General features: G+C 43.8%; 1 protein-coding gene across 16 annotated transcripts in view; it reads right to left on the reverse strand.

Annotated features, from left to right (window-relative positions):
* The window catches only part of tcf7l2 (transcription factor 7 like 2), a 100524-nt gene that overhangs the window by 18031 nt on the left and 61896 nt on the right, over positions 1-20597 (reverse strand). For 11 of the 16 annotated variants that reach the window (XM_074663980.1, XM_074663984.1, XM_074663982.1 and 8 more), the window contains one exon: positions 1197-1329. In XM_074663980.1, the coding sequence (XP_074520081.1) occupies positions 1197-1329 (133 nt within the window). Of the gene's footprint in view, positions 1-1196; positions 1330-7505; positions 7664-9638; positions 9926-10717; positions 11728-11936; positions 12243-20597 lie in introns of those variants that run through there. The other 5 variants (XM_074663996.1, XM_074663995.1, XM_074663994.1 and 2 more) reach the window with 5 other exon arrangements.

Genomic DNA, 20597 nt, shown 5'->3' on the forward strand with positions numbered 1-20597 from the left:
AGGGACTACATCTGTAAACTAGCTGTAAAGGCTAAAGCTGCCTCTTTTACTGGACAGTAAATGAAAGGGGAGTGTCCACGAAACAATAAACAAATAAACTAAACTGCTTAAATAAGCTGTTTTTTTCACTGAAATGGGTTTAAGGTTGAGATGTCACCAAAAGATGACATAGGAAGGGTCCCTAAATGAGGCTTATAGGTCAAAGTAAAAAAAAAAAGAAGTATCATTGGTCTGGTAGGCATAAATTTAATGTCTATGATTCATTAAAGAGCCACTGGATGTTCTTTACATTGAGACCTTTCACCACAGAGCCAACCCAGGTTTATGGGTGTCAACCAATCAGTGACAGATAAGAGCAGCTGATCAGAGGCTGAGCTCACTCTGTTTCACTGATTGTTTGCTTAAGTTTTGATTCATGTCCCACTTTTCAGGAAAATTCAGAGTAAAATGTGACTTGTTGTCAAACAACTAGGGGGGGGGGAAAATTGTTGCATCATAGAGTTTTTTGTTTAACAATCTTAAATTGTGATTTTTTTTTGTTCAAAAATATACTTTTTTTTTTTAAATCCTTTATTTTAGTCTTTGTTTAAAAGTTGGGTTGGAAAAGGTTGAGATGTCAGATCCCCTGAATAAATCTTAAAAACTGACTGGCTCCAGATATAGTCCGTAGACAGCATCATCTTCATCATTTAACTTTTTCACATGGTCTGGTGTCAAAAGAACAAACTAAACTAAACTAAACTATCGAAGAATTGCGATTTAAATCAAATCTGCACCCTAGAAACCATAAAAGAATCGAATCGGTCCCTGCCCTAAACAACACGTGACACACAGCTCACTTCAACACACTCCACCTGTCATGTGACCTGTGTGCTAAACCCAACACGTGAATCATATTTCAATCTTGATTTACTTTTACAAGAAGGTGTCTTGCGACAGACAGTGAGACGCCGAGCAGACAAACAGACTCCTGAATATGTGATCCACGGTGGCAGGGCGTAATAAAACATTTACACACCCAGCACAGTGCAAACAGTCAGAGAGGTGAAGTGATCTGAGGAGATGTGCTCACACACACTTTGAGGACAGTTTTTAAGAGTTTCATTATGATAGATTTTACACACAGTGTTGTTTACAGCAGCATGTTGCTGCTTTAAACTAACTTGTAGCAGAAATGAAGGAGCTCTTACTCTTACCTGTTTTGGGATCCACGTCTGTCTGTAGGTGAGGTGGGGGGTTCCCCGGTGTGAAGTGCTCATTGCTGTAGGTGATCAGAGGTGTGAGAGGGTGCACATGGTGAGGGTGCTGTACCACTGGAACCTTATTAGACTGAAAGACAGAGAAAGACAGAAAGAAACCAGGATGTTAATATTTGGGATCAGGGTAGGAGATTGCTCACACTTGCCACAGAGGCCTCCTGGAAAGAAGAGCCATCAAGTTCTGGGTTCTCTGGAGGCGCCAAACCACCAAACCACAGTGAAAATAGTGTGGTTTGTAATTAAAAACACTTCTGCGGTGTCACCCTGGAATCCAGTAACACAATCTAAGTGGCTTTGGGGGGTTGCCAGTTCACATTTGGGTCTGATGTGTGATGGGGCACTTTTAACCGCTGTTGCAGTGAAGTAATCGATCATGTGTAAACCACCAAATCAAGGCAGCGCGTGTAAATCCACAGTCATTAGCAGATCCAGTCAGCGCTCCGCTCTCAATCTTCCTCCTCCTGCTCTCCAGCTCCACTTCCCCTCGTCTGTCCCCCCCAGGGGCGCCGGTTCACGGAGAGGAAGGGGTGCATTGTAATAAAAGGGTTAGGAGAGAGGAGGTGGGGCTGAAAATCCATTTCTGCATTTTTGCCAAATTAGTTTTAGCTATGTAATCTTCTCTTTGTGCTCCTAAGTGGTGCAGGCCCCCTTTTTTCAATTACCCAAAGATTACAGTGCAGCTTTAGGGGTGTGCTGCAGCCGAGGGCCCCTCTGCGTTAGCCGGAGCTCGGCCCCCCTCTCATCGGGGCCAGGCCGAGACAGACACTAACACACGCTCAGTCCCCACCGACCACAAGATAACCAGATTAGAGCTGTGCTGTAGATTAGACTGGTGGAAGAGGCTGCTCTCGCCTCTTTACCCACACATCCTTATCCTGCCCTCAGCAAGTCAAAGAAGCAGCACTAATCAGGCTTATCATAACATGGGTGATATGTTCAGGGGGGGAGAGGAGTCAGACACCGAGCTGCTGTGTGTGTGTGTGTGTGTGTGTGTGTGTGTGTGCTCTCTGAGGCCACACACCCTCATTAGCGACTTTAACCCGTGCAAGAAAGAAAGAAAAAAAAAGCTCCTCTGTGGCGCATTTGCAACCGACTTTGAAAAACATTAATAGGAGGAGATGTTTGGGGGGGGGGGCATACATATATAAGATGCTCATTGGTTAAACAAATGGGCTTAGAGGGAGACAAACTAAATGCTACAGCAGCCCTAAATACCCACAATCCATCAGAGCCTGGTGCTGAGTTTCCACCATGTAGCTAAGTCCTTCCAAGTGTGTCGTCCACACAATCCCAGACCTCCTTTCTGCTGTGGCAGTGGAGGAGGAGAGGGAAGGGGGGAGTAAGGGGAGGGAGGGGGGCATTCCCTATTGCCATGGTCCCAATGAAAGATTAATGAACCCCAGCAGAACTCCAGGGAGGCAGAGGGACTCCTGGGACTCATTCACAGCCCTGAGCTGAAAGGCTGTGGAGGGGAGAAGGGAGGAGAGGGGTTGGTGTGTGTGTGTGTGTGTGTGTTTGTGTAGAGGGGGTGGTGGGCTGATGGTGGAAGGGGGTTCGTTAAAAAAGCAACACAAACCGAGGCAGTCCTGGTTTCATTGGGGCTCCCTGATCTGATCTGCACATGGAGAACAGAGGGATGAAAAGGAGGGAGAGGAGGAGAAACAATCAGCACGGAGGTTATGACAGAACGCTGGAAGATGGCCGTCGCTAGCCTCCCACCTCCTCACCTCCTCCTTCACCACTCCCCGCTCCTCCCTCGGGTAATGATGTGAAAGAATGTTGTCAATTCTTCATCTCTGGGCGCTGAAAAGCTTTAGTGGCCATTTAAATGAGTTCTTTTGTCCAGGGGCCCCGGCCATTGAGGAGACAGTTCAAAATGCCCATCCACTGAGTCCACATTTAGACACAGGGTGTTAGAGAGGGTGTGTGTGGGACACTGAGGGAAGCAGAGAGGGAGCTAGAAGGCAGCTGATTTACATCACAGTCACTTCTGGTGGAGGAGAGTGCTCTTTTTGTGCAGGAAGGCCCGGAGTGAGGCAGAGCGAGATGCTGCCTTATGGGGAAAGACTCACCCACTGGAAAAAATGAAATCTTATCAAGTGTTTTTGTCTCATTTTCAGTAGAAAATGTGTCTTTAGACTTCATGTGAGTCACATTTACCTGAGCAGTCCAGAAAAATGTCTGATTTCAAGTTATTCAAAGACAAAAATAAGGTCTAGATTGCTGTAACAAGTAAAAAAGGATTAATCTTCCAAAGGAACAAGAAACATTTGCTTGAAACTAGAATAATGTCTTACTACAAGTGTGTTGTCGCTTGTCACAAGTGATTAAGACCGCATTTTTATCTTTAATTAAAATGGAAAAACTCACCACAGTGCAAAAAACTGAAATCTTATCAACTGTTTTTGTCTTATTTTGAGTAAAAATTGTCTTATTACACTTGATATGAGTCACATTCACCTGACTAGTCCAGAAAAAATGTCTTGTTTCCAGTTGTTTAAGGACAAAATGAGGTCTGAATTGCTGTAACAAGTGAAATAATCTGCCAATGCGAAATGAGAAAAGTTACTAGTTTTAAGACATTATTCTAGTTTCAAGCTAATTTTTCTTGTTCCATTGGAATATTATTTTTTTACTTGTTACAAACAATTCAGACCTCATTTTTGTCTTCAGATAACTTGAAATAAGCAATTTTCCTGGACAGGTCAGGTGAATGTGGCATATGTCAAAATAAATAAGACATTTTTTTCTTAAATAAGACAAAAACACTTATGAATTCAGTTTTTTGTAGTGGAAAAACTCACCACACTGCAAAAAAAATGAAATCTTATCAAGTGTTTATGTCTCATTTTAAGAAAAAAATGCCTAATGATACTTGATATAAGCCACACTCACTTGACTAGTCCAGAGAAATGTCTTGTCTCAAGTTATTTAAAGAAAATAATGAGGTCTGAATTGTTTGTAACAAGTAAAAAAAAAAATCTGCCAATGGATCAAGAGAAAATTGCTTAAAACTAGAAAAATGTCTTAGTAAAACAAACTTTTCTCTTGTTCCTTGTGACCTCATTTTATCTTTAAAAAACTTGAAATGAGACATTTTTCTGGACTGGTCAGGTGAATGTGGCTCATACAAAGTCTAAAATGACATTTTTCCTGAAAATAAGACACTTGATAAGATTTGAGTTTTTTGCAGTGCTCGAGTTTAAGCAGAAAATAAAAACTGTGAAGGAGTTCGTCTGGGCTCTTAAAGGTCTCGTTTTGGAGTTTTATCCAGCTTGAGAAATCTTGTGAATTCCTTCAGAGACGATCAGCTCAAGTTTCCTCCGATGTCTTTAATCAGCAGCATCCACTGACGTCAGCACCCCCAGCTCCCGGTGGTCCCAGCAGGAAAAAGCTGGCCCAGCACCTGCCCTGTAGCCACTGTGGGACAAAGCGGGCCCAGGACTCGTCTGGCAGGCTTCTGGGTCCGCTTCAGCCGCCCAATAAGAGCGGCGAGAAACAAAAGCAGGCAACGTGGGAGGCTTTACTCTCCCTGCTCCACAAAAGCCAGGGGAAAAGAAAGAACACTTCCTGCCCCTTTACACCCCCGCTGACTTGCATCCTTCTCACCCACCTCCGTCATTACAACAAACAAATATAGCAGAAGACGAAAAAAGGCACGGCGCTCTGTAGTCATGATGACCAGGTTTTCAGGCCTCAAAGAGAGATTCAAAAGACCCCGCAGGAGGAATTTAAGTGCACACACTTTTGTTGGAAGATCAATGAGCACATTGACTTTTTACACGTCCAGGACACTGCAGAGGAGCAGGCAGCGCACTTAAAAACAGCAGACACAAACAACCTCCTGGTTATGTTACTGACACTGTTTTGACTTCGTTCTATTCTTCTCTTCTGGCTCCAGCTGAGGCTTTTACGCTTGGAGGAAAAGGCGCTAAAAGGCAGAACTTATCACATTACTTCTCTCATCGTGATCACATCAGCTGTCCTCTGATATGCCCGTACGTTTAACCAGTTAAGGTCTTTCTGCTTTGATCCAAAACTTCAGAAAAAGTGTCTGAAAGTTTCGCTGGTTCCACCTTAAATCTGTCTGAAGAGTGAAATATTTCCTCCACATGCTGACGACTAATGCCTCTCTGCCACTGTGTGAAAAGAGCCTTTGAAAGTGGACAAATGAATAAGCTGCTTCAAGTCAGACCTCTGGGGAGCAGAGTGGAGGGAGGAGGTACAGGAGAAGGCAGAGGGGGTGAGAAAGTGACAGCAGGACGGAGTGAGACAAAGGGAGGTGGAGGCCCGGACAGGAAAAAGCTGTTGGCCTTGCATTTCCGCCTGGTGGCACCTCGCAGGGCCAATTTGAGCCCTAAATGTGAAGGTGGCGACCTTGCAGGCCCAGGGGGTGTTGGAGGGGAGGGCAGAGCCTCTGTCTCTCTGCTTTGTGTCATGATATGATGAGTTGTCACAACAGTTTGCGGGGCGCTAATGAGCTGTAGTGAGGCCGGGGCACGAGAGGGGAAGAGAGGAGAGTTGTGGGGATGACAGAGCCGTGATGGATTGAGGTCCTCTCAGGCCTCCAAATTCCAAAGCAAGCAGAAAAAAAGCTGCCAGAGCGCCCTGAGCCTCTCCCAGAGCGCGCGAGTGGCCCACATCCAAGGCACATGGAGCAGAAAACACACACACACCACATGCACACTGGGATGCTGAGGGAAAGTGTCAGAGAGGAGTTATTCGCGTGTGTGTGAGCATTTGATTTGAGCACAACAAAAAGTACAAACTGTGCTGCCACCGATCTAATGAATCATCTGGTATCGTTCAATGTCGTCCTGTTGGAATCTGTTTACACACATGAACGCTGTTTCCCTTTGGGAGGAGGAGAGTGCCCCCTCCAGGCTCCCATCTTCATCTCCTCGCATACACCACCAAATCTTCACACACACATTTTTTCCACTCAGTCAAATCAGTCGTCAGATTCAAGCAGACAATCTAAAGGAATACGTCGAGTTTAACGGCGATGGAATATGAAATGCTGCTACAAATTAAAGGCTTATCAGAGCCATGATCCTCCAGCAGAGCTCGCTGATTAAAAAACCCCTGCTACATCTCACAAATCACATTTCTTGGTTAATCATTTGAGAATAAAAAAAAAGCCTCCACATTATTAGGAACCTGGGAATTGTAAGAGGGAGCAAAAGGATTTAAAAAGCAGATATGGAGGTGTTGATCAGTTTTCCTCTCTCTGGCTGAGAGGATGCGTCTCTGAGGGCCAGGGGCTCCCGAGACCACAGTATATTTAAAAGTTAATCTATTCACTTTGCTGCAGTGACATGCCGACTGCTTGATCAGAGCGCTGAACAAAAATATTATGTGGGCCAGAGCCTTTGCTCCCCTTCCTCCTGCTCTCTTCGCTAGCACTCAAGTCGTTCGTCACCATTTATTTTCGCTTCCCATCTTTGATAGTCGGCACATCAAATGGAATCGCAGAAAGGACATGTTCTGACATGTCACAGATAAATAAAAGTGCGCACAAATAGCTTAAATATGAAGTGGTGTTTGGAGGGAACTGTTGTATTCTGTGAAGACAAATCGGCTCTTAGACGCACGTGTGTTGAAGCTTTTTCTTTTCAGCGTAAACAGCCTCTTGAGCTCTCAAACATACCTGAGTTAAAGGGGGCTTCTCTGAGAGGTGATATTGTACCACGGTGTTAAGAGCCACGCTGAATTCTGCCTTTTGAAATGCAATCAGCCCCTCAGAATTTCAGTTGAAAGCTGGGCAATTAAGAATTTGAATTGGATGGCAACATTAACAAAAGAATATGTTAATGTGTGAGGTTATTGAAATCTTACTTTACATTTCATGGTTAAGACATGAGCGCCATCAAATGTGTTTTTGTCGAGTGAGTAATCCTCTTGAGGGAGGAATATGACATCAATCTGGGTGCACTGCTTGTAAAGTTCATTCTTTAGGCCTCAGTTTATGAGAAGCAGATCGGTGAAGGTGTGTGACTGCTGCACAAGTCTGTGGAGCATCATGTTTTCATGGATTAGCTGTTAGCATGCACATGTACCGCACTTAGCAAATGTAAAATCAGATGTTTTTAAGGTGAAGATGTTTTAAGAAGAGCACACATCCCTCTGCTCAAACACGCCCCCAGCACCAGCCACACCACAACAACAACAACAACAACAACCTGTAAGAGTGAAGCTAAACGCAGGAGACGGTGAATGTGCAGGGAGCAGGGCTGCGTTACTCACCCAGCTGCTCAGATTGAGGTGCCAGCAGCCCACCTGCTGGAGGAGCGAGAGCCCGGGGCCCAGGACTCCTGCCTTGGCTCCCGTCTCCTCCGGCCCGGCTGGAGCTCCATCCCGCGGGTACATGACCCCCTCAGTCCCACCCCCGCCCTCTCCCCCGTCTCCTCCTCCTCTTTCTCCTCCTTCCACCTGGCCCCCCCAGATCCTCCTTCTCCCTCTCTACGCCGGGGAGAAGCCCTTTTGCTTGTCTTGGCCGCTTCTCTCCTCCACTTCTTCTTCTCCTCCTTCTTTGTCTGTCTCTGCCTTGGCTCCTTCCTCCGGTGTGTGCGAGTGTGTTGCTGGGCATGTGTGGTGCGTGTGCGTGTGTGTTTATCGTCCCCCCTCTCTTTGCTGTGGCCGGCTGACCATTGTTCCCCTTTGGGTTTGTGACATTACAGCGTGTGCATCTCTTGAGGCGTCAGGGTTTGAGGCCTAGTCCCCCTCCTTACGACTACACACACACACACACACACACAGTCACCACAAACCACCCACAAAATATCTCCCAAAATCCCTCACTCTAACCACAGAAGCCTTCGCTCTCAGCGGCCAGCGGTCTCCTCTTCTCTCAGTGAAAGTTTTGAAGCCGGTGACAAGAAGTAGAAGAAGTGAGCGTCAGACAGAGAAGGAAGAATTACTGTGAGCAGCTTTTCAGCACTGCAGCACTCTTCCCACAAGCTATACTCCAGAAAAATATATACTCACACACACACACACACACACACACACGCAAAGAAAAAAAAAGAAAGAAAGAAAGAAAGAAAAATCAGTTATTACCCAAATCCCTGCTGTATGTTGGGTCTGTGTATGTGTTTCTTGGAGGATGTGTGTGTATGTGTGTGGGCTCTGCTGTGCCTCCAGGATGCCCAGAGACGAACTGGCAGCTTGAAAAGCTTTGGCTACAAGGTAAAGCGAGCAAGGCGAGAGATGGAGACAAAGAGGAGAGAGCAGGAGAGGGAGAGAGAGATAGAAAAGGGAAGAATAGAAAAAAAAAGGAACAAGACACAACAACATCCACAAAGGGAGGGCAGGCTCAGCAAAGTGTGGCCAACAGTCATTTTCTGTGTGTGATGCTGACAGTCCCCTCTTCATACGCCTTCCATGGGGGGGGGTGTCTTCACTCTGACATGGACGTGCCACCTTTCGTCTCTCCTTTTTTTTAACCCCTTTTTTTTTCTAAACAATACCTTCGAGTGGAAAGAATTTGTCTCTTAGCCCCCTCCCTCCAACGCCGCCGCCGCCGCCATTCAAGGTTCATGTGAACAAGGCCTCAAGCCCCCACCTCCTCCTCCTCCTCTTCCCTGCTTCTCACTGCCCCTCTTCTTCCAGCCTTTTCTCTGCAACTATTTCACCTTTAAGTCTGATATTCTGCTCAGAGCTTGAGCCAAACGATGAGGCAATAAGACGCTTTCTGTTTATCAGTAAATAAAAACAAACAAAATGCAGTCAGGGGGGATTTTCTTCAAAAGTGGCTTTGAGAATTTTATTGTAGGAAATTAAATTTAAGCCTGAAATTTTCCCAAGATAAACAGAAAATAAAAATCAATCCATTTTTTTTTTGTAAATTTAAAATAAACTGTATTTTTTTTAACTCTCAATTGTACATTAAATATTTATTATAAGGAAGATTTTATTATCTAATAAAGGAGCATTAAAAAATTGTGAATTTAATTTATCAACATCTTTAGAATTTAGAAAATATTTAAATAAACTTTAAATGATTAAAAATGACAGAGTAAAGAGTTTGTAAATGTATGGATAATTTTCAGTTATTAATCTTTAATAAACTCTCCTTGTCAGACTTTAATTACCTTTAATAACCTCTAACAACCTGAACCTGACTAATGACCATGACAAATTAAATATTTATAGAGGAAATTATTTCCATCTGTGCACGGTAAAATTTAATTTATTTTTAATCTGATCTGATGAAGGTTGTTAAATGAGAAATTTGTTATCAAGAAAATAAAAAATGATCAATTAATGTTTGGAGATTTTAAAATGTTGGGAAAAATTAAAGAAATGTTTTAGAACATGAGAGGCAACGAGAGGTAAATATCTAGCCAGAGTTTTGTGTTTGAAATGTGAGAAACTTACTGACATCCCTCCTCTCTGCTGTCCTCACTCAGCCTGTGTCGCTGTGAGGAGCCGCTCGTCCCCTGGCCTGCAGCAGGCAGTCCTGAGGCCCTTAAAGCCAAAACAAAGCCCTGGGAATGTCCTTTACACAGCTCGGACAATAGCACAGGGGCTCCAGCTTGACAAGTAAAAGAGCCCCGACAAGGCGGCGGCTAATTGCCTGCCCTCCCTCCATTCAGCCGGCCTGCCACGCTCCTGCCATCTCCTTTTGTCCCACGTGCACTTTCTTAAGTAAACTGCCAGTTCGCCGGCGAGTGATGGACAGCTCCCAATCACCGGACCACAATGGCATCAACGTCCATAACACAAGAGCGTGCAGGAGGGGGAGAAAAGTGCTCTGTTCCTCTGTACTGTCTGAGATGTTCGCACGAGACCCGTGAGTGTGCAAAACAAAAAAAGACAAAACAAAAAAAACCTGGACAAAACAAGCGAACGGAACGGCCTCTGACCTTTACAGAGCCGTTTGTTTTTCAGATAAATTCAGACAACACGGGAAGAAACCACACAGAGGAAACACTACGAGCCAACAACTCCTTTTACTATCATAATCATGCTACAATTAATTTACTTTAAGACATCAAATTTGATTAAAATTGAAAAAAAGATTCAAAGCATAAATTTTAAAAACCTCTGATTTATTTACGTTTAACGCTCAGAGCAGCTGATGAGGCGTTGAGGAAAAATGACCTAAATCTAAATGTAAATACAAGGTATAATATTTGAAATTACTCCAATGTAAATAATGCCTTAAAATGATTGGATTCAATATAAATTCATTTTACAACACATTAAAAATAATCATATTTAGTTTGATGTCTTATAGAATAATACAGCCCTGTCAGGCTGTCAAGACAAAGCAATCAAACACTGCCTTTCATTATCCAAATTGTCAATCTGTCACTTAGCAACATAAGTGTAATAAATTGCCAAACGCCAAGAAAAATATCCAATGAATAAATTCAATCTAGAAATAATATTTAAAGCCAAACAAGCAGCAGAGAATCAAGCAGAGCGGTAATTAAAATGTTGAAAAGTCTTACCATTTAAAAGAGCTGTATTTGGGATGCTGCTCGGTTCCTGGTTAAAACAAGCATGCTGGCACTCGTGGTAGTGCACAGACTCCAAGCAGACTCCCACCACCATGTCAGCCACTAATCCACTGGGGGGCAGCACCTCATCTACGGCAGCCCCCCTCGCTAACGCCCGATGGGTTGAGCCGATAAGAGAAGCGGCCGGAGGAGCCAAGGTGCGCTGGAGCGACTTAGGACGGCAGCTTGTCGGGTCCCAGAGCGGAAAGAGAGGGACCGGGAGCCGGTGGCCGGAGCCGACTGTTCACTCTCAGCCCCCCTCACGCTTTCAAACGCACACTCAGGCTGCGCTGCTCCTCTCCGCGCCTGACCGGGGACTCCCTCTTTCTTTCCCCCTCGCCCATCTTCATATCCCCCCTAATAAGCTCTTTTGTGTCCATCTCTCTTTCTTTGATAAGTTGAAAGAACAACAAAAAAGAGGCAGAGAAAGAAGAGAGGCTTTCATTCAGCGGGCTTGGCAGACATAAAGGTAGTGGAGTGCCGTCTATAGGAGTTGCCCTAACTTGGCTAAACTCAAGCAGCGGGGTGTCTCTCGTCATGTCATTAATCCCCAAAACTAGCCACGCTCCATTCACCGCTAGTCACACTAAATTAAACGCAAAAACACAAACGCCGGGCTGAAGAGGTGTCAGGGAAAAAAAGGTGAGAGAAAGCATTCCGATCCGGGGCAAAGGGTGTCAGTCCTGCCCGCCGGTAGCCCCAATATTTCACGCAGGAACCCCCCGCAAAAAAAACAGCCAAACAAAACCGACAAAAAGCAAACATTCACCGGCAAAAGAGATGTCATTCTGGTGCCGCTTTTGCACCCCAAACTCTCCCCATCCTCAACTCTCTGAAGACAGCTGAAGGAGAAAAGGAACCCCAAACTCCAAAGTCAAAACCTGCCACACAACAAGCCAACAAACCGCAGTTAAAACAAAACAAAAACACCAATAAATCAACCCCAGCCTCGTCTGCTTTTCAGGAGAGCTGGCATTAGAAAAATTCAACCCGGCCAACTGGTGGCTTGAAGAGAGGAAGCCCACTCTTAAAGCCGTGATCCGACCATCCACTATACCACCGCTGTGAGCCTTTTAACCACAGCAGAGAAAAAATGACTATTGATCTTCAAATAGCGATAATTGAAAAGATCAAAAAGATTAAACAAAAAAACGAGAATGTGCTGACTTACCATGTTGTGCTCCTTTTTTGTTGTAAGGTTTTTTTGTTTAAATAAAAAAAATATTTGCTCAAAGATGCAGCATTGGAGGTGTCAAATTTTTGTAGCCGTCTCTTGATCGTATTACTTCCACAGTCCTGGTTTCCAATGCGTCTGAACTTTTTCCCTTTCTCTTTTATTTTGTTTGTGGTACCTAGCCTTTTTTTCTCCCCTGCTTAAGACTTTAAAAGCCTTCAGCTCAGCAAAGCAGCACAAATTATCTTGCCACCTTGCTCAGCTCTGATGCTTTGGCCGCTAACTTTGGAAGGCCCTTTACTACTGCATCAAAATTAGCATTGTCAAAGCAGTTAATGAATATTAATATTGTATTTGTCATTGGAGCTGGCCCATTGCTGAACTCCAAGTCATCCATCAGGGACAAGATTAAGCACACAATTATTTCTGACTGACAGGGACCAAATCTGGGAGATTTTTTTTTTTCCTCCAACAATTTAAAGAAAAAGACACAGCATCATCTTAAGGTACCTCCCATGAGACGAGACAAGATTAATACACTTTTAATGAAGCAAGATTTCATGGTGCACGAACAGCAGGAACCTCGAGAAAAAAGGAGAGGAATATAGAAATATTTTCACTCCTAATTTTAACAATTTTTCAGAGACTGAAATCATAAATTACAAATTATTCTTATCATTTCTGAAATATTTCAATCAAAAGAGCTCCTTTTTTTCTCTTTTGATGAAATGTAACGGATTAATTCTCCTTGATTTTCTTCCTACAAGGAGATCTGGATTTACTTTTTCACCTTTTGTTGGAACATTAAGAGAAATAAGATGTAGGAGCGCTGCAGCGTGAGTGACGCCGGCTCTAAATCTAACATGAAACATTCATTAAAATCCCGGGACCTCCAGCAATCTCTCCCGGCAGAGCCCGCTGGAGCAGCGACCGCTGAGGACCACACAGGCAGCCTCCACCAGCACCACCCACTGCAGCGTTTCAGCTCCATCCAGGAGCCCTCCGCCACCCGCTTCCCAGCAGAAACAGCCTCACACCGGGAAGCGCCGCTCCGTCAAAGACGGCTCTCTGCACAATTTCCCAAACCGTCATCAAAAATGTCACAACGCACAATTTCAAACCCTCTCTAAATAACCACGGCATTCCAATTTTCCTGCTCTTTTTTTTTCAGGAGTGGGTTTTTAAAATATGAAACTCTCTTAAATCTGAACAAAAAATTCCTTCCAGTACCTGTCCTGAAAAATTAAGCAGATGACGTGCCATCTTCTTTACTCCTCTGTACACAAAGCATCCGTTTCTTTTGCCTGTTTTTCAAAAGCAAACTCTTCTTTTTTCTCATATCGCAAATTCTAAGGAACACAGCCGAGCTTCTCGAGCAGATCCAAACCTCTCTGACAACTATCTAGTTTTTTTTACTCCTTTTAATGATTTCGCACTGAAACACACCATTCTGAATCGTATTTGAGTTGAGTTAAAGCATTTTTTTCTATTTCCTATACATCTATAAAATGAAAAAGATAGTATAGAACGGATCGCAGGAGAAACGGCAGATGTGGGGCACTAATGCCAGCAGTGCAGTGAATTGGTGTGAGTGCGGAGGTCAAGCTGCGGGCTCACCTTGGAGCGCCGGGCCCCTGCCCACCACCCTGCCGGCTCCATAATACCATTAGCAACCCTTAGATGAACATACTAAATTGGCCTTTTGTTCTCCAGGTGCTGATCCAGCCTTTCGCTGGTGTCGCAGAACCAAATACAGATGGTGCTGCTTTTTCTTGAAATGAAAAGCCCGCATTCGACGGCGGCGCTGCGTTTCCCTGATTCTTCCAATCCGGGAAAGCCGTCGGCTTCGCAGAGATTATTTTTTAGCGCTTTGTTTATATTTGAAACCTTAAATTTCACCCTGATATACTCAGTTAATTTGGTGCTAAATATTATCTATAGGAGGATAATTATTAAAAAAACATTTTCCAATTAAAGCTGAAAGTTTTATTTATTAGACCAGATGTTTAATTTTTTAGTTTTCATCCAATTCAGCAGAAAAGGAGAAATATCATTTCAACAGGGCCTGGAAATTTGGATTATTCTAAAATTAATTCATCATTTTGTCACATTAATTTGGGTGTTTTCAAAATTTCTTCAAGGCAAATAAATTGATTAATTATTGCTCAAATTATCAGAGAATCAAACCGTCTTTCATGCAGCTCAAAGCATATTTTTTCACATGAATAAATAATGCAAATGTAAAAAAAAAGAGATAGAAAATGTAGGATAAAAATGTCAAAAATCTTGAGTTATAAATAAATATTATTTTAAAATCTGTGACACAAGCCGAGGCTCTGATTAAGTGTTCACATATATGAAAAAAGGCACCGAACACAGAATCCCAGCGCGGCTTAATTCAAGTTGAGAGCCTAAAACAGGTCCAATCTAGGTGAGGAGGAGAGACGGGGGAAGAGGGAGACGAGAGGGGAGCGGCTCTGTGGCCCAGCGTGATCACATCAGCGCTGGTATCAAATTAACTCTCTGACTTTGAAACTTATTGATCTGCTATTAAGACACTAGTGAACTTGATGAAGTGAGTGCTGTAGGTGACTCGGGGACTTCAAAGTGTCGCGCCAGCCACATAAAACAAGCCACTTTGATCCCCGCTCTGCTCCTCCGATCTGGAGAGGGGGCTTTAGAGAAAGAACCCCCCAATTCTGCTCTGCTTTCCTCTTTTCTCACCGCTCACCCCGGGCCCGGTTCTCCTGCTCTCCTTTTTCTCCTCCTTTCCCTCCTCGTCTGCTGATGCCCCGAGAAGCGGCGAAGCATCACAATTTAACAGAACAGTCAGCAAAGTGAGAGTGTACAGTGGTGCAGACAGATCTCCTTTTCTGATTCTCGGAGAAATAATAAACCAACACACACACACAGAAAATGCAATATGATGTCAAAACAACTACTAGAATAAGGCGGCCATCTAAGCGTAGTGGCATTAAAATTCAGCGCCGATAAGAAGGGGATTCTTCATGCCAAATACGGCATGTAATAAGGTCGGCGATGAGAGAGACAATGCAGAGAGGGAGATAGCAGCACCATTGTGTTCTGAATACATCCCCCTCCTCGCTTAAGGCAACTCTTCCCACTACATTAAATACTGTGTGCTGCCAATCACACCTGCCTTTTTTTCACTTTGTGCCACTGGGTGGAGGTAGTAGTTAATGTTTTCAACATGCGCTGTATCACTATAATACACTGAGGCAGACACAAATCACAACCAGTCCAGACTTCTCCTTTTTTTCCCTCCAAAATAAAACAATCATGAGACAAATGTCAGAAAATAAACAAAAAAATCTCTTTTCTCTTCTTATTTTCTGAGAAGGTTCACCCTCCACTGAGCCGCTAACCAAGCAAGACCGACAAAATAAATATTAACGGCTAAATTAATCATCGGCAGGACAGTGTTTGCGCTCAGGCTCCAGTGCTCACAGCCTGAGCGTGTGTGTGTGTGTGTGTGTTTATGTGTGTGTACTTGGAGTGCCGGGGCTAAGCTGCGTCTGTTTAATTAAGAGGGGTAAAACAGATGACAAATGTGAGACAGTTAAACATTTAATGTGTGCTTATCTCCCCCCTCATTTGTTTAGTTGGGAGTGATTCAGAGTGGGTGGCGTTAAAGAGTGATGCGCCATCTAAAAAAAAAGGAAAAAAAAAAAAAAACTGGTGGAATTAGAAACGCAGCCCCGTGTTGCCGTGACAAGTCAGCGAGCAACACGCAGCCGTTTCCTGACAATTGTTTTGACGTTTTGCAACTTAATTCTGTTTGATGAGAAAGACGGGGATTACGTGATAAATCAAATAAAGACAAATGTGGATTCTGCAACACAGCTGTTTGTGCAGGAATAAATGAGTTTCAACGTAAATGACACAGTGTCACTTAATTATGGATATAGTATTTTTAGAAGCCGCGCTGGAATTGTCAAAATAAAGCATGCAATTAAAAAATGCAATAATATCAAAGGCCTGCTTCTCCTTCCTTTCACCTGACAAAGATGTAATTTTTTCTCCCCCTGATGATCCCCATTGTGTAAATGTGGTGCTGATGCACATTGCCTAGAGTCAATGTCAAATCCCAGCTCCAGTAGTCCCACAAAAATACAGAACGAACAGAGCCCGCGGCACACACATCCCTTTACTCAACACACTCGCAATATCTCACCCAAAGATATCGCTTCCAATGTGACAATGTTAAAATGAAAAACAGAAAAATTATTTTTTATATATATAGATATATGGAAAGAGGAGGGGAGAGGGGGAGAAAAACGGGTGGCATCAGAGGGGGAGAAGCAGCAGCTAAAAAAGAGAAAAAAAAAGAGGGAGAGGGAGAAAAAGAAGAAAAGCAGGAGGAGGAGGAGGAGGTGGTGGAGGAGAAAAAAAAAGCCCTGTGCCACGAGCATATATAAGAGAAACCTTCACCAATTAGTGGGGAGAAACGGGAGAGGGAGCTGCCGCGGCGTCGGCACTCAAAGAGCCGGGCCTCGCGGCGAAGCTGTCATGTCGGCAGGATTGATCAACAGGCCTGCTATTTCTAATGGCATGTTGTCATGAAGCTGCAGCCATGGGGAGCCACCTGCCTCAGTCCTCGCACAGCACTCTGCATGTGTGTGTGTGTGTGTGTGTGTGTGTGTGTGTGTGTGGAAGGGGGGTACTGCAGCAGCCATACCTTTTCTGTGCCCATATATCTTTTACTAACAATTTAAAAACAGCCTGGAAGCCTCCTCCCACTCCTCTCTGGCAGTCAACCTTGCCTTTCCCTGAAGGTGGAAGAAGAAATGTGCCATCCTGGATCCTTCTTTATTCCCGCGCAGCACAGCCAGGCTATTGTGAAACACAACACAATGGAAACAAAATGCACAGCGTGTGGAGGGGACCACGCAAACCAAAGCAAAGGTTTTCATGGCTTCAGAGTCAAAATAATTCAGTGTGCGGACAAATCCTTTTTTTTTAATTTATTCCTATTAATCAATTCCATTTCCATCACGCTGAATCATTTTACCGTTTTACCAATTAATTCCTCAATCACGCCGTATGAAGCACGATGCAGCGTGGATAGCACTGTTCTGTGTTATCATCTTAAACGCGTTTCATTTGATTATAGCTCCAAGTGCTTGTTTGAAAAAAATCAGTGAACGATAAAAAACTGATCGGCAGAATGTCATCACAGGAAAACCAGGATGAAAAAATGGTAAATTGCTTTATTTAAAAAAAATAATAATAACGCGTCATGTTATTCTTTTTCAGCTACACAAACAGGCTCAGTCCTGGCCTCCACGGCCAAACAAGCCCGGCCTCGCTAACAATAAAAAGTCAAATAAAAGTTACAGAACTTGAGAGTTCAAGGTAGCGCCGGCTGCTTGGAGTGCGTGTCACGTACAGTTAACCTTTTTATCGGGCATGCCTGTGGTCTCATCAGTCGATGAAATTCTTCGCCCGCGGCGCTGGCTTAGCCGAGGGACACGGACCAATAGGAAAATATTTCATTGTGTTAGCATTTCAAATGGCGAGTGGAGGGTGGAGAGGAGGGCATTTGGAGGGGCGGTGGGGGGAAGACGCTCTAACCGATCGTTGCCAGCGGAATTAATTGCCTATTCTGAGAATAATGTCCCTTATCCGCGATCCTCGGAGGGCCGAACGCTAGCAGAGGCCACTTTTTTTTTTTTTGTTTGGTGTCTTCAAAAAGGAGAGCGCTTAGGGGTACTGGCCGTATTAGGGGTTTATCTCAGTCCCCTTTAGACTGGGAGAAATAATCAGAAGCATTGAACCAAACTCGGCTAATCCGTGCCCCAATTAAAAACGCAGACCCCATTATACCTCACGTTAGTTTGAATCAACACATAAACACCTTTTAATATTATAGCATTATTTGATTTACAATTAGAAAATTCTCAGAGTAATTTGGTCTTCGATGAATTCAGAAAGAGAAGCAGAGTCTACGTTTGGCTTTCAGCCCGCGCTCCATAAATGGCTCAAGATGGAGCGACCCCGGTGGTGCTTCTATCCTTTTATTTCAGGGGATTTAAGTTCAGGCTCTGTTACACATTGGCCAAACATATGCAATGACCCTAACTGATATCGGTGCATCTTTTTAGCCACATCTTAATCTAACCCCGATAAAGCTCTGCGGCTTTTCAGACTCAAAACAGCAGAAGGAACGAGCATTGTTTGGAAGGACGTGGCCCTGGGAGACGACTCCGAGGAGAAGCCGGGCCCGAGCGGGGCTAAGCAGCCCTCTGGAAAAACAGCTGCTTCTGCACTCCAATCAGTGGGAAACAAAAAACGAAACCCAACTGCCAGCCACCGCGGCGGGGCTAAAGAAAAAGACGGGATTTTTCGGGGTGAAGGGGGCATCCCGAGCGCTCGGTCCCTCCGTATCAACCTCCACGGGCCCGCTCCTGCTAGGTGTCGATTTCATCCCTCGCCAGATGGACTGGCGAATTCGCAGCAGTCCCCATTACACGCCTCTCCGTCGCTCATTGTGAATTCAGTCAACGAAGTCAATCTTATTAACTTCCGCGCCGGTTCACACATGACATTTTCTTCAATTTTCTCGCCGACATCAAAAACATCAATTAGCAGCTCGAAAATGGGAAGGAGCGAATGACAGAGTCCGATAACGCCGACTTATTTGAAGCCGAGGGTAAATCTATTCTCCAGTTTTGAATGTGTTCATTACAATTGCATTTTCAAAGAAGACCTCCAAATAGCAAAGAAATTAAATTTATCTCCTAGAAATGTCCAGAAATTGTTTTTTTCCCCCTCTTTCGTTTTTTTTTAATCCTGTGTCTATCTCTCAGCCTCAGTGGGTGACACAAAGCATTGTGCTGCTGCATTTTCTTTTTCTCATTAGTACAGATCACAACTTCCACAGAAGTTGAAACCCTACACTGTAAACTCTGGTGTAACCCGTAAAAATCGTTCTAAAGGGACTCCGACATTTCTCTAAAAGGAGGCGATAAAGACACCCGCGTGTGACCTGCTGCTTTCACAAAAATACTAGACCAAGATAAATGCAGTGTCTATTTTTATCCAACAAGGGGAGCTATTATCAGATTAAAGAAATATTACACTTGGCAGCTGGAGTATTTATCTTTCTTTAATATCCATCTCTACACGGCATTCAGAGTTTCATTCTGAGACACATTTTATCTTTAAAATGTCTTTTTTTAAAGTGGTTATTCAATTCCTTTCATGTCTGTTCATTAAATTTAATTTTTGTGAGCATTGGAAAATTTAAAAATGTATTTTTTTCTATTCATTCTACCTAATATAAATGAATTCTGTGCGTTTAATTTATTGATAAATGTAAAAAAATAAGAAATATAAAATAAATTGGTCTTTTCAGAATCAGTGAGGTGAAAGAAACTGATTTAAAAATTGGTTCCTCATATTTTTCTTGCAATCCATCATCATCAAAATCTATCAGTCTTACAGGAAGTTAATTTTTCACATTAGGTTTTTTTTTAGTGGATAAAAAAATAAAACAATTCCATGTTAAAAACTCCCATTTCATCCACTCCCTCATTGATCACTTCCTGCTCCTTCACGTCGCACTTACATCAAAATGTGAAACACAAAACTCCACATTAACGCAGCTCAACTCTTCTGCCTCCATCACTGATGAACGTGTAACTCAATAAACCTCGGCCCGTAACCTTTAAGTAAAAGGCTATTTTTTGCCGATATCCAAACACTGTCAGACGGCTTCCTCAAGCTTGAGTTACATCTCTGAGGGGGTGAACAAAAGCAACTTTAGTGGCTGAGGAAAGACACTCGTGATGGGAGGCCGGGTGGAGGGCGGGGGGAGACAGAGGCAGAGGGTTGGTCGCTTTCGGAGCCATGCGGATCACATTCCTCCGGCCCCATTGATTTCTGATCTTTTGACATTATTTAGCTGCTTTTTATTTTCTTGCCCGTCTTTTCTTCCATGTCACAAAAGACAGAAATGTCCAAACAAGTGATGCTGGGAGTATCTACTATCTGTCAAAGGAGCGGGCCTTTCCCGGCATTAAAAGCGAGGGAATGCTCTGACGCAGTGCCGAGAAGCGACGGGATGAAAATATCACTCTTTATAATGGAGGCTAATCAGATTTCGGAGGCTGTTTGCCTTCTAGCTAAAGGGAGATAGAAACGCGTGGAGCGATGGAGCTGTAACTAATACACTTCTGACCTCGAGACAAAGGCCTGCACTCGTTTCCCTCTTAATGCAGCTGTAAACGGCTCCAAATATGAAATCATTTTAATCTCTCTGCTGAAGAATGTGGCTGAAGCGATGAAGCAGGCGTCCTAAACACAAAAAAAAAAAAAAAACAGAAGAGGAGATGCACATGTAGCACGTCTGTCTGCTAAATCCTGAACACACAGTAGTGATCGCCTCCATTAAGCAGGGATTTGATCATCTCCCCCGTACGCTCTCACCGCCCGGCTCCAGATTAGATCACTGTGAAAATGGTCAAATGGTGTGTTTATCTCCCTGTAATTATTGTGATGCAGATGACAAGAGATTGGTTGTTTGCATGTGGCTTGATGAGTGTGCACAGTGTGAGCCAAGACATGCATGCACTTTGTGAAAGCACACGCCAGAAACACACACACACACACACACACACCACACATGCTGGCGTG

This window comes from Halichoeres trimaculatus, unplaced genomic scaffold (genome assembly GCF_033239565.1).
Source record: "Halichoeres trimaculatus isolate MK-OKI-2021-1 unplaced genomic scaffold, fHalTri1.1 fHalTri1_scaffold_23, whole genome shotgun sequence".
Taxonomy (NCBI): domain Eukaryota; kingdom Metazoa; phylum Chordata; class Actinopteri; order Labriformes; family Labridae; genus Halichoeres; species Halichoeres trimaculatus.